Source organism: Gymnoscopelus braueri (assembly GCF_963280865.1).
Source record: "Gymnoscopelus braueri genome assembly, chromosome: 14".
Lineage (NCBI taxonomy): Eukaryota > Metazoa > Chordata > Actinopteri > Myctophiformes > Myctophidae > Gymnoscopelus > Gymnoscopelus braueri.
The window spans coordinates 16702816-16714835 of NC_137619.1; the positions used below are offsets into that span (position 1 = coordinate 16702816).

Below are 12020 nucleotides of genomic sequence, written 5' to 3' on the forward strand. Positions count from 1 at the left end.
AAAGGTTGTGTCCTTGACTCGAGGGCATCAGGTCAGATCACCATTAGGCGTGATGATGTCTCTCCTCTCACCTTGCATTTGAGTACTGTACCAAAACAGTGATTTAGTTTATTTTTTATTTCAGTACATTTTGTGGTGACATTCCTACCAAGGAAGTCAACTTATGCTGCAGCAGCTCATGTGTTGTCCATTTGCCAATTAATAACTGTCCTCTGATGCATTGCAGTACTGCAGCACTCTGCAGTATTAGTAATGAGTCCATTCAGCAAATGTAACCATATCCCAATTCTGGCAATTGCAAGCGATACACAGTGCATTATTTCATGCAGGAAAAAATGCGGATTTATGGGAAGAAAATAATTCCATAGTGAGCATATTAGTGTGTGCGTGTGCGTGCACGCCCGTGCGTGCGTGCGAGAGAGAGACAGAGAAGAGGGAGAGATAGAGAGAGAGAGAGAGAGAGAGAGAGAGAGAGAGAGAGAGAGAGAGAGGTGTGAGAGACAGCCCTCTGAAAGCAGCCAGTCAAGTGTTTGCTGCCTGCCTGCCTCCTAGATTGACTCTTATCAGATTGAAGGTAGAGGCAGAGTGGAGAGGAGACACAGAGCCAGAGAGACTGCTGCAGTACAGTTTGTGCACAAACAAACCAAGACACCACCGTTTTGGGAAAGAGAGGCATTTTGTGAGGCAGCATCTCTCGGTTCACAGCGCCAGCCTCCTCCACACAAACGCATGCACGCACACACACCACACACACACACACACACACACACACACACACACACACACACACACACACACACACACACACACACACACACACACACACACAGCGCGCAGCACAGTGAAAAGCTTCACTTCCCACTGCTGTCTCTCTGTCTGTTCGTCCGTCCATCCAGGGGACACGTGCGTCATAGCTAATATTCGGGACAGGAAGCTGGGAGGATCCTCAAGCCTGCTAAAAACAAGCAGGTCTTGGTAGGAAGGAAGACAGACGAGCACAGGTGCTGCAGGAGAGAGAGAGAGAGAGAGAGAGAGAGAGAGAGAGAGAGAGAAGGACAGAAGAGAGGAAGGGAGAGGAAAAGGAGAGAGAAGAGACAGAGCAGGACAGAGAAAGGACAGAAAGGGGAGAGAGAGGGGAGAGAAGGAAGCAAGAGAGAGAGAAATTCAGAGGAGTAGGAGCGAGACAGAGAGAGAGAGAGAGAGAGAAAGAGAGAGAGAGGAGGGGGTAGGAGGAGACTGCTTCAGAGGGGAACTGTGCCTGTGAGAAGAATTCTAAAACAGCTGTCCGACAGACATCCCAGCCGACAGGAGTGTGTCCCTGAAGGCAGAGAGAGAAGACATAGCAGTGTCAACAAGGCACGGGAGCCACACACCACCGGCTGCACACTGTGCATATCAATCTGGGGACCGGAACGTTCAGGAGAGCAGCCAGGATCACCAGCAAGGATCAAGACCCCTCCATTGGAATATCATAGGTGAGTGAGAGCAGCCAGCATTGTGTCTAGCTTCACCGTACTGTCATGCTCCATGGTGATTTAGATACTGGTTTAATATTATTAGAACTTCATGGATTTGTTTTTCCTTTGCTATACCTTACAGTGCTTAGGTTTGTGACAAGGGCATGTAGCAGCAGAATATTAGATTGTTTGCTCAGCGACAGGCAAAGTGTGAAAGCGTGCATGGTAAGTTTAGCCGGTCTAAGAATGTTTGCTCAGCAAACGCTCTCATACATACAACACAAGGGCTGAACTGTTAAGAGCAACCTGATACCCCTCTTTCCAAGAGAGACATTTTTAGTCTGGCTACATGCTTAAGGCATGTTCCACCAAAATGCAGAGCTGGCCTTTGCTTTAATCTCTTGAGGGAGCCGATTCAGAGGAGTTTTAAGGGTGAAGCGGGAGAAAGGTCTGCGCACTCATCACTTTGCCAAGATGCATTTGTGTTGTCTTCATGTTTCATGTGTTTTCATATGGTTTCCTGCCCCGTTTTTGCCAAGGATAACTCTGGCAAACGGTGCGTGTGCTTGCGGGTGGCACCAGGGAGAGCAAAAGAGAGACAGAACAAATACTCCACCCTGCTATTCACCATAGTCCCAGTGCAGCCACCAGGTCCCCAAAGGAAGGCCTTTGCCTGTAATTGAGGGCTTTTTTTATGTAACAAACAGCTTGGTCTATTCTGCAAGGGTACCATTATCATGTGTGGTATGTGCCTATTCTTTTTATAACAGCCCAAACTGAGGGTCTTTCAGCTATTCATAGATACGACAGAAGTCAAGACCGGAGTTGCAAACCTATTAACTTCACAGTTCTAGTCATACAGTAGGATACTTCAGCATGAGGTGTCCTGTAAAGGAAAACCGGGCAGAAGTGCAAGTACATTGTCACCAAGTTTGTCCCTCTGTTATTATCTTGTGTATATTACAGTCTATAATACAGTCATTACAATGTGACAGAATCGCACTTTATTTTCAGTGCGAGCCTGAGCATCTCCGCTGTAATGCAAGAACACCAGCACAGTAATGCCCATATGGGACAAAAATGTAGTCGGGGCTTTCTGTTTTGAAGACTAAAAAAGCCTTATGCATGTCAGAATTTAAACAGACATTCTGCCAAGACCTCTTCCTTTTGTCGCTCTGTCTCTGGCTGGGGTGTATTTCAGTCTGGAACGACAGTGAGCTGTAAAGCATCGTCAAACTGGAACCGGATTAGTTTTTTGGCACCAACGTCCACTAAAAAGCTCCAGGAATACATCGACCCAGTTATTTGGCACGTGACCCAAAATAGCCCAAAATAGCCAGACAAGGCATGAGCAGTATCTTTAATTATCACATACTCCCCTCTCCCATTACCCCATATCTGTCTGTCATTACACTTCAAGACACAGCAACACCCCCCCAATAATAATAACTAACCCACAAGGGGGGCACATAATTCCACCTTCCGTTGCAGTGATGAGGCAAAGCCTCATCGTCAAGGCTGGAGAGACTCCAGATCTCATTATGCCTGCAAAGATAGCCACAGCTGACCCAATGACACACACACGCACACACGCACACACGCACACACACACACACACACACACACACATGCCTCTATCCTGCAGCACTTGTCAGGAGTGGATAGCAATCCTGAGTATAGGCGCCACTGCATGCCTCCTTCCCCGGAGGTGTAAATGAAAACCGTGACCGCATTCTGCAGTGGCGTCGCCGCCTGGCTTAGAGAGGGCAGCACGTGCCACGCTGCTTCTTCTGGGCCCGTTCCAAAAGAAGAGTGCATATCTGGCTTTGGCTGTAAGCTCCACCAGAATGCACCTGCTCAACTTCTAACACTCCGACGAGACAGAAATGGATTCATCGGGTCAGCAGGCCATGAGGCATCATGCAGGGCTATCCTGAGCTACTGTAACTAATTGATTTCCGGTCGGGCCAACATCAGTGTAGCTTTTGAAATGCCCTATATAGAGTTTGATTCAATTATTTATAATTACCCAATGAACTTAATTCAAGAATTGGATTCCACTAAGCGTTTGGCGGTTAAGGCATCGAACACTGAGACAGTGTAGTGGTATTGCTGTTTTTTGTTCCACATAATTTATTTGATGGTGACCCCTAGCATTCCTGTCATGTTTGCCACATGGGCTAAACTGGACCACCAGTGGGATGGCTGACATGAAGGTTAACCTTTCACCATACCAGCTGACTTCTTCTCAGGGGCCACAACTGTTGACCTTGAGTAGGATGCACAGCAGCAGATGTCTCCCCTTGAAGTGCTTCAGGAAGAGCCGGGTTGATCCCCTGGTCAAGGATTTCCTACACATTCCATCCGGGCTATTGATTTCAAACCATGTCATGATCTTCTATCATAATAAAGCAGGAGGCTTTGCATTTTCTTCAAGTCACTTGAGAAAAAATGAGTTTACATTTGTCAGAGACAAAGCTGGCAGACCAATACAATTACATGAGTATGTCAGACAGGAAGTGCTACACAGTAAAATCCTTGTTGCTAATTTATCCGTGTATAACTCAGACATTGTACAAATGTAACCAAATGGACCTGTATGGGTCAGGATTTTACTGTGTAGATCCAGTGGTGGAGTAGTGACCTTTATTTCTTGTGATTAGCCACAGGGTGGATATTATAGCTATAGACAGGCAGGCAGGCAGCGTGGTGCATTAGTTTAACTTCCAATCGTGGCCTGATTTCCCACCGCAGCACGTGCATCTGTTGTCAAGGTCAGACATTATTGAGCAGTGGAGGAAGGGAAAATGACAGCAAAGACTAAAGGAGAGGATGACTGATGGAGACAACGAGATAGAAAGGAGCCAAGCTAGCAAGTAATCTAACTTGAGCCATCTTGCATCAAACACTGCAGCAGTTCTTCTCATCCCCCTCCCTTCCGCCCACACTCACCTTCCCTCATTCCCTCTCTCTCTCGCTATTCGCAAACAAACATGCTCTCTTTCGCACACATGGCAGCCATTCAAAACTGCTATCTCTCACGAGCCCAGTCAAGCACCTCGTACAAACACTCAAACACACAAGGTCCCCCTTGGAGGGCGGCGTTGCCGTTCAACATACTCACACATGTTTGCATCCTTCCACTGTGTTTGTCATGTCTATGTATAGCACCATAGTGCCTGCTAAGTGACAGGTTTATTTGGGCTGTAATCACCTACAACCAACCAAAGTGAGAACAGTTTCTGTATCACTATATATTTTTCTCTATGTCAAGGTTGAGAGACATGGTGAGGTGAAAATGTAATGGTGCAGTTAATGATACAGCGAGATCATTTGAGTTAAAAGTGGTAGTGCTGTACTAATGTGTCTAGTCTAGTTTGTAGTTATGGTTCAGTGATTAGACACGTGATAAATGGTTAACTCCTTCAGATACACTATAACCCGAATTAGTACAGATGAGGTCAAAAACAACTAGAGACAAAAACACACACAAATTAATCGGAAACACAATCCAAACTGCATGCTATGCGTGCACGTTGTGAGCTTGTAGATCGGCTATTTTCGGTGTGTGACACCGGCACGTAACTAAGTATAAATCAGGCTTTAGTGCAGTGGTTCCCAAACTTTTCAGCTCGAGACCCAAAAGATACATTTGGTGTATCCCCCGGAATCTAAACGCACAAAAATACATTATGAGTTAACAACTCAAGCCCTATTTAATTGCGAAAATAGCAGATCTACAAGCTCACAACACGTCACAATGCGATGCGTTGTAAGCTTACATATGCTATTTTCTTTCAAATATATATATTTATGGGGGAAAGAGTTACATTTTAAAATTAGTTTAGAACATTTCTGGGGGAAATCTGATAAAAAATAAATTTAAAAAAAATCTTTTGTAGGAAAAAATGGGTCTGTGACCCAAAAATGGGTCCCGACCCATTTTGTTTGGGAAACACTACTTTAGTGAACACTTGATTCAAGTCTCTCTAGACCAGCCAAAATACCTAAAATGCAAGAATGTAAACACGTCATGGTGAAAAATTAGGTCTACATATCAAGCGGTATCTAGTTAAATTTGGAACTCAAATGCACGGCAAGTGTCTGTGTGTCTCTCTCTCCCCCTCTAATGTGTCCGCTGGATAAATATGGCCTGCTTTTAAGAGGTTCTGATAAGACTGCCATAGTGCGTCTCTATGGGGTCAGCTGCAGCAAGAATGTGGATGTTTTGTCAGTCAACCGTTTTGTTTTGTTATGTTATGTTTTGTGCGGTGGACCGCCCAGGCACGGCTGTGCAGCCGTGCACTGTGTCAGACGGTCACTGCTGACAGACCTCTCATAAGTAAATATGTCTATAAATGGGCAAGCGCTCTCTCCCTCTGTAACACCCCCCCCCCCCCCCCCCGAGACACACACACACGACTCCCTTTCTATTTTTTTCCATCTCCTTGGTTTTACTATGTAATTTCAAATGGTAAAACCGAAAAAGGACATTTTCACTTGAAACTGAATAATTAAAAAATATGTGCATCCAATACCTCTTTTGTTAAGATGCTGGAAGCTGTAACTGGCCTCCCAGCCGTTATTAACCACATGAACCTTAGCGTCCCGATTCTTGGCATACCATGATAGTAGAAGTATAGGCAAACATTCGGAAAAAAACAGGCAAACATTCTGTGAAAGTAGATATACAAGCTCACAACGCATCGTGTTGAACTTGTGACGCGTTGATAGCTTGTACAAGATCTGCTATTTTTGCTATTTTGACATGCAATAGTTTAAGTGGTTAAAAGCTATTAAAGCCTTCTGTGTATCAATGCCAGTTCAAATCACAATCTGCATTGCCTTGTCTCTTAAAATACACCCCGTGTAATCCCTCTCTCTCTCTCTCTCCCTTTATCATGCAAGCCCCCTAGACCCCTTAAACCCCTTTTTCCCTCATGCTGCCACCCCCCCCCCATCCTCATCTCTTTCTTCCATCTCTGTGCGTGTCTAAGCAGTAGGCCTCCCCTAAACTTGCTACCCTGCCCTGATCCTAGTAAATTCCCCCATTGCCTCTCTCCGCCCCAATCTGCCGTCCAGCTGTTCCACATTAGCACTATCCAGAACAGGGGGAAGCCATCGGAGGCGCTTGCATTGTTGGAAATGTGAATGTGAGCAGAACAATGGCAGCGGCAGAAGAACTTTGTACCGGCGGCCTCATCCTCCTCCTCCACTCTTGCAGTACAATGTGTGTTCATTTAACCCTGAGAGTGTAAAAATTGACCCAACACTGAGTATTTTACTGTGCTGGCTCCTTCGCTCGCCAGATGCAGGGGGATGAGGATATTTTGTCTCGGCTCCAGGAATTAATCTAGGGACTGTTGGTCATCAGATTTCTTTATCGGGATGGCCGGGTGACAGGAGCTGTAGATCAGTAGTGGAAGGCCTCACGGAGACTTCAGTAAATCTGTCAGCAATGGGTTCAAATGTTGTTATATAAATATTGAATGGAATGCCTGATGTAACATAGACCCCCTGCATGCAGTATACCCCCAGCAGCAAACCCACGGAAATATGTTTAGTGTCAACATGTTTTTTTTTAACTGATGCTATTGACCTGAAGATCTGACCGTTTCTCCATTTCCATCTCATTTCAGAACAGAGGCTGGGCGACCCCCCCAACATAATCACCGCTAGAACTTGGAATCCCATTTCCTGATCAATGACACTACCAAAGTTATTTTTGGAGTTGCACATGACCCGTGCCTTACTGAGAATGTAACTCGAGCATCTCACCAGGGACGCCCTGCAGACTGCATCACGTTCAAAACCACATAAAAACATTTTTTTTTTGTTATCGTTCTGTCCTGCATATCTGACGACATGCCGGCTAAAGCTCCCATCTACCTGAAACCCATCAATAGTAAGAAGGGGAAAAAATGTCGCCTGAGGGACATGCTGTCCCCAGATATGATCAGTCCACCCCTGGGGGACTTCCGCCACACTGTCCACATTGGTCGGGGTGGGGGGAGAGACACCTTTGGAGACATGTCCTGGCTTCAGGGGAAGTTTGAACTCCTGCCAGGGAAGGACAAGACAGCCCAGCCTCAGTTTGGCATCCAAAACGACTATCTGCGAACAAACAGCGCCTCCGACGCTTCCTTTGCAGAGACCCCCTCCCCCGTTCTCAAGAATGCCATCTCCCTCCCTACCATCGGCGGTTGCCAGGCCCTCACTCTTCCCCATATCTCCTGCGGTGTCTTCCCGCTGCCCCCGGAGCCACTGGAGGACATAGTGGGGGCTCCGGCTTCCATAAACCCTGACCGGATGCAAGAACTGGAGATCATGCAGATGGACGAACTGCTACGCTCCATGGACGTCTTTAGCGGTGAGCCCTCCCCACCACCCAGCGCCATCAGATCGAAACCCGACGTTCTTCTGGATCTGGCACCGGAGAAACCAGAGGAGCCGATCAGCAAGGCCGTCTCCAAAGCCAATAAAATGAACAAAGGCGAAAGGGGGCGCGAGAAGCCGTCATCCTGCTACATCAACGGCGGCAAAAAGGGCAGCTTCAAGGCCAACGGAAGCCTGTACAGCAGCACGAGCAGTGACAGCTACGACAGCTACGATGGCAAAGGGCACAGCAGTGCCGTTTACAACGGGAGTCTCAATGGCAGCAGGGGCTTCAACGGGAATAGCAACTGCAATGGCTACGGACGCTTCAACAATGACATTACCCTTGGTTATGAGAAGGAGCTCTCCGACTGCATTGGAGACTGGGTGGACAGGGACAGTGGGATGGAGGAGGGGCGCATCTGCGATTTTGATTTGGAGTTTCCCAAGGATTCCCTCGCCCAGATCACAGGGTCGCTGCTCTCCCTCGAACTGGATTTGGGCCCGTCCATCCTGGATGATGTGCTCAACATCATGGATCAACCCACTGCAAAGAGCAGGCCTTGAGCAGTGCTAAGGCCTCGGGGGTGGAAAAGGGGGAAATGGTTAACTATAAGCCACGAGAGACTCATGAAGCAATCAAATGGTGTCTGGATATATCATTGTGATGAAAATGAGCTAAAATATGAACTTGCTTATGTTTTTATTGTCAAAACAAATAACTATTGTTGCTTCTATGGAGTGTTGATTTTTCTTCTTTGTTTGTCAGATGCTACCAGCATGTTTAAGATGCATGCACTATTGAATTTCAACTAAAACACAGCCATTGTGCCTTTGTTTTGTTTTTTTTCTCCTGAATTAAATTAATAATAATGAATTATAGTTTTGGTTTATTTTCCTGACATCAGCCATTTATATAAAAGGTACTTCTTAAGTTTTGAGGTTGCATTAGCTTTTTTCATTTTTTTACACACACAAAAAGCATTAAAATAATGCATTTCACGTGACCTTTATTGTGTTTAACAAAGCACTGTTTTCTTTGCCACACGATTCATTTGCCACATGACTATTTCAAGGAACAGAATACTATGCATATTTGTGTTTTTATTATTGTAACACAAATAAATACATTTTGTCCTATTTTGCTTAATTTCTTGCAAGCGTAGGTAATACACTGAGGATATGAGTGTTTATTCTAAAGCAGAGGAGAGAGAGAGAGAGAGAGAGAGAGAGAGAGAGAGAGAGAGAGAGAGAGAGAGAGAGAGAGAGAGAGAGAATTAACTTTACACAAGGAGTGAAGAACAGAATAACGTAGGGACAGTGAAAAGACAAGACAAGGGATGTCTTATCCAGGAAATAAAGGACTCTAGACTGGCAGAGAGAAGGATAGAATGGATTTATTTTCTCGCCCCTGGCATTCCTCACATTCTGCCTGCCTGCCCTGCTGTGGGAGCAGTTCTGGGTGAGCAGCCCCTCATCTGTCCAACCAGGCGCCTGCTCCATTTGTTTGCAAGTGGAAGGGGACAAGCAGAGGAGGGGTCTTAAAAATTCCCTGCATTCCAAACCACAGAACACAAGTGTCCAGGACCAGACATAAATCAGCTGTTTCACGTGAAGGGGGGGGGGGGGGTCTTGTTCTTAGACCCACCTATCCATCAACCAGAATGTGCAGGGATATGCGGTAGTAAAACCTAACTCGAACTGCCCATAGGACAAACTTTGTCCAGAGCAAAGCAATGGACGTGCCCTCCTATGTCTAGCTAAGATATGTTGACTTGGCAATGTTAAAGTAGGCTAACAGTTTGAAAGAGCAAGACACTGGCCAGTATGTGATTACACATGCCTTTGTACCCTTGAACCCAACCACCCCTTCATACAATCCATCCCTCAACCCTACCCTCCATCTCCCATGGACCCTAAAGTGTAGGCACATACATATACTGTAGGGAGTCAATACAAGACCCTATGGAGGCCCTCAGAGCCAGACATGTTCCTCTTCAACATCACACACAGGAAGTCCTTCACATTTGCAAGATAAGGGGCTGTCACCTTAACACCAACATATATTTGTCTTTTAAGTGCCAATGTACCAAATCTTGGCCTGAGGGGCCTAGATAGCAATCCTTACTCCCTCCCGCCGCATGGACACAGGACGTCCATAAGTACCGTTTGCTTTGGAAAGCTAATTATTTCACATGCAAATAATTAGCTGGGTTCAATCCCATTTCTGTCATGGCGTGGGCCACAGTGGCGAACTGCCCCGAATCAGTCGAAGACCTCAGAATGTCCGTAAACAACCGCGACCAACCCAGTCAAGGCGTCTCAATCTGTCGTAAAACCAGATGGTAGGAGACACAAGCATTTCCCCGCGTAAGAAAAACCCTATGTCGTGGCAAGGGCCTTAGCCATTGGAAAATCCTTCCGTTACAAATAAAGGGCTTACATTTGCATAGCGTATACAGCAACATTCAAACATGAGTAATGCAAACCTTTGCAGTCGAGTTAATTACTGTATTTATACCTGCAATGGTACATCGCTGACATGATGACAGTCTTCATTTGACAGGCGTGGACCAAACTCCCTACTACTTACAGAAGATGTTGTGGCCACAGCAGTGCAGCGTGTTGTGTAATATGTTAGAGGTATTACCGTGGAAATTCCAAAGCTATTTGACTCAAAATGCCAGGAAATACCAGTGTTTTATGAAACTCAATACAAATTATTTATAAACACCATTATGAACATTGCAATCATGTTCCATTACTTTGGGTTTGGTGCCTCATATCAGATTTTGATAGTGATAAAAAAAGGGTTATTTCTGTTATCTGTGGGATCTTTTGGCTTTCTGGCCTTGATTTGTGACGCATTGTGTTATGCAAGCGAGGTACCATTACTATTTCCAGGAGTCCTATACAGTGGGACTTGCAAACATAAGCAAACACAGAATGTATAATATTTCGCTGTGTTGCTGTAGTGATTGTATTTAATAAAAGCATGGGTAATCTTTCATACGCTATAGCCTAGCAGTCCCAGACTATTCTCTTGTTGCTTGGTTTAGTCTTCCCTGAGCCCCCAAGGCAGAACAGATAATACATGACACAGAAGCCAAAAAGACTCCTGTTGGATTGATTTTTATTACAACAAGGCCCAGGCCAAAGTAACAGGTTGACCGTAAGAAACCCTGGAATCCACTGCCGTAGGTTTATAATGTTGACATCACAATGATGCTATACAGTAATAGACTTTTGCATCACATGACACACTCCCACAGACTAAAAACTGAACAATAATCCACTTGTTTCTCTGACCACAAGTCACTGCTTGTTTTCTTGTTTGTCAGATTGTTTTTTGTTTGAGTTTTTTTCACCAACTCAAAAGAAGATTCTTTTTTTGATTAATAATGTTTTAGTCTTTTATTGTTGTGCAGAGTCAAACACATATGGCTGGTCTTTATTGGGAATAAGGGAACGTTTGGTAGATTAGTAACGCAATTTCAGAGAATGGTGAACTTGAAAGAGGGAGGTGACTCGGGTGTTGCCACCTGGTGCCTTGTAATTTCCCAGACGGTTGCTGACTTGACTAAAACAGAGAAAAAAGTAGAAGAAAGAAAAACAAAATCATAATTGCAAAATGTTGGTCTCTTTGATGCTGTGGCTCAGTGAAGTCATGATACAAAATCCATGGGAATTCTAGCATTGACAAAGAGATGTAAGAAAGAAGATCAAGAGTAAAAACACAAAGGCATCATGTAAAACATCAGAGGTAGGCTATGTCTATGAAAAATGAGGCAAGTGGCTACTATTGATTAATAAATAAATAATCATACATTCAATATACGGTATACAGTATATTCAACACAGGTTGTGATTGGCTCTTTCCATAACATAAAATGGAGAGGATTATTCCACAGTATTACACAGTAAAATCCTCAGCGTTAATTTAACTCGGAGAGTGTACAAATGTAACCAAATGGACCTGTGTAAGGGTCCATTTGGTTAAATTTGTACACTCTCTTACAAAAGAGTTAAATTAACACTGAGGATGAGAGCTGTTTTTACAGAGGCTGTTTTCTCAATGCATTTACCTCAGTAAGTCAGTACAGTATAAGTAGCCTACAGGTAAATCAATCAAGAACATGCTGTGAATGTTCTTCCAACAGCCAGACATTGGTGATATGAGGAATCCAG

General features: G+C 44.9%; 1 protein-coding gene across 1 annotated transcript; it reads left to right on the forward strand.

Moving 5' to 3' along the window:
• Positions 1-660: 660 nt before the first annotated feature.
• cdc42ep3 (CDC42 effector protein (Rho GTPase binding) 3) lies at positions 661-8972 on the forward strand. Its single transcript, XM_080449354.1, has 2 exons — positions 661-1475; positions 7097-8972. The coding sequence occupies exon 2, from the start codon at positions 7323-7325 to the stop codon at positions 8397-8399; it is 1077 nt and encodes a 358-aa protein (XP_080305480.1). The 5' UTR covers positions 661-1475; positions 7097-7322; the 3' UTR covers positions 8400-8972.
• Positions 8973-12020: the final 3048 nt, after the last annotated feature.

Coding starts and splice junctions, on each gene's coding strand:
- cdc42ep3 (XM_080449354.1), top strand. CDS start 7,323: ATGCCGGCTAAAGCTCCCATCTACCTGAAACCCATCAATAGTAAGAAG.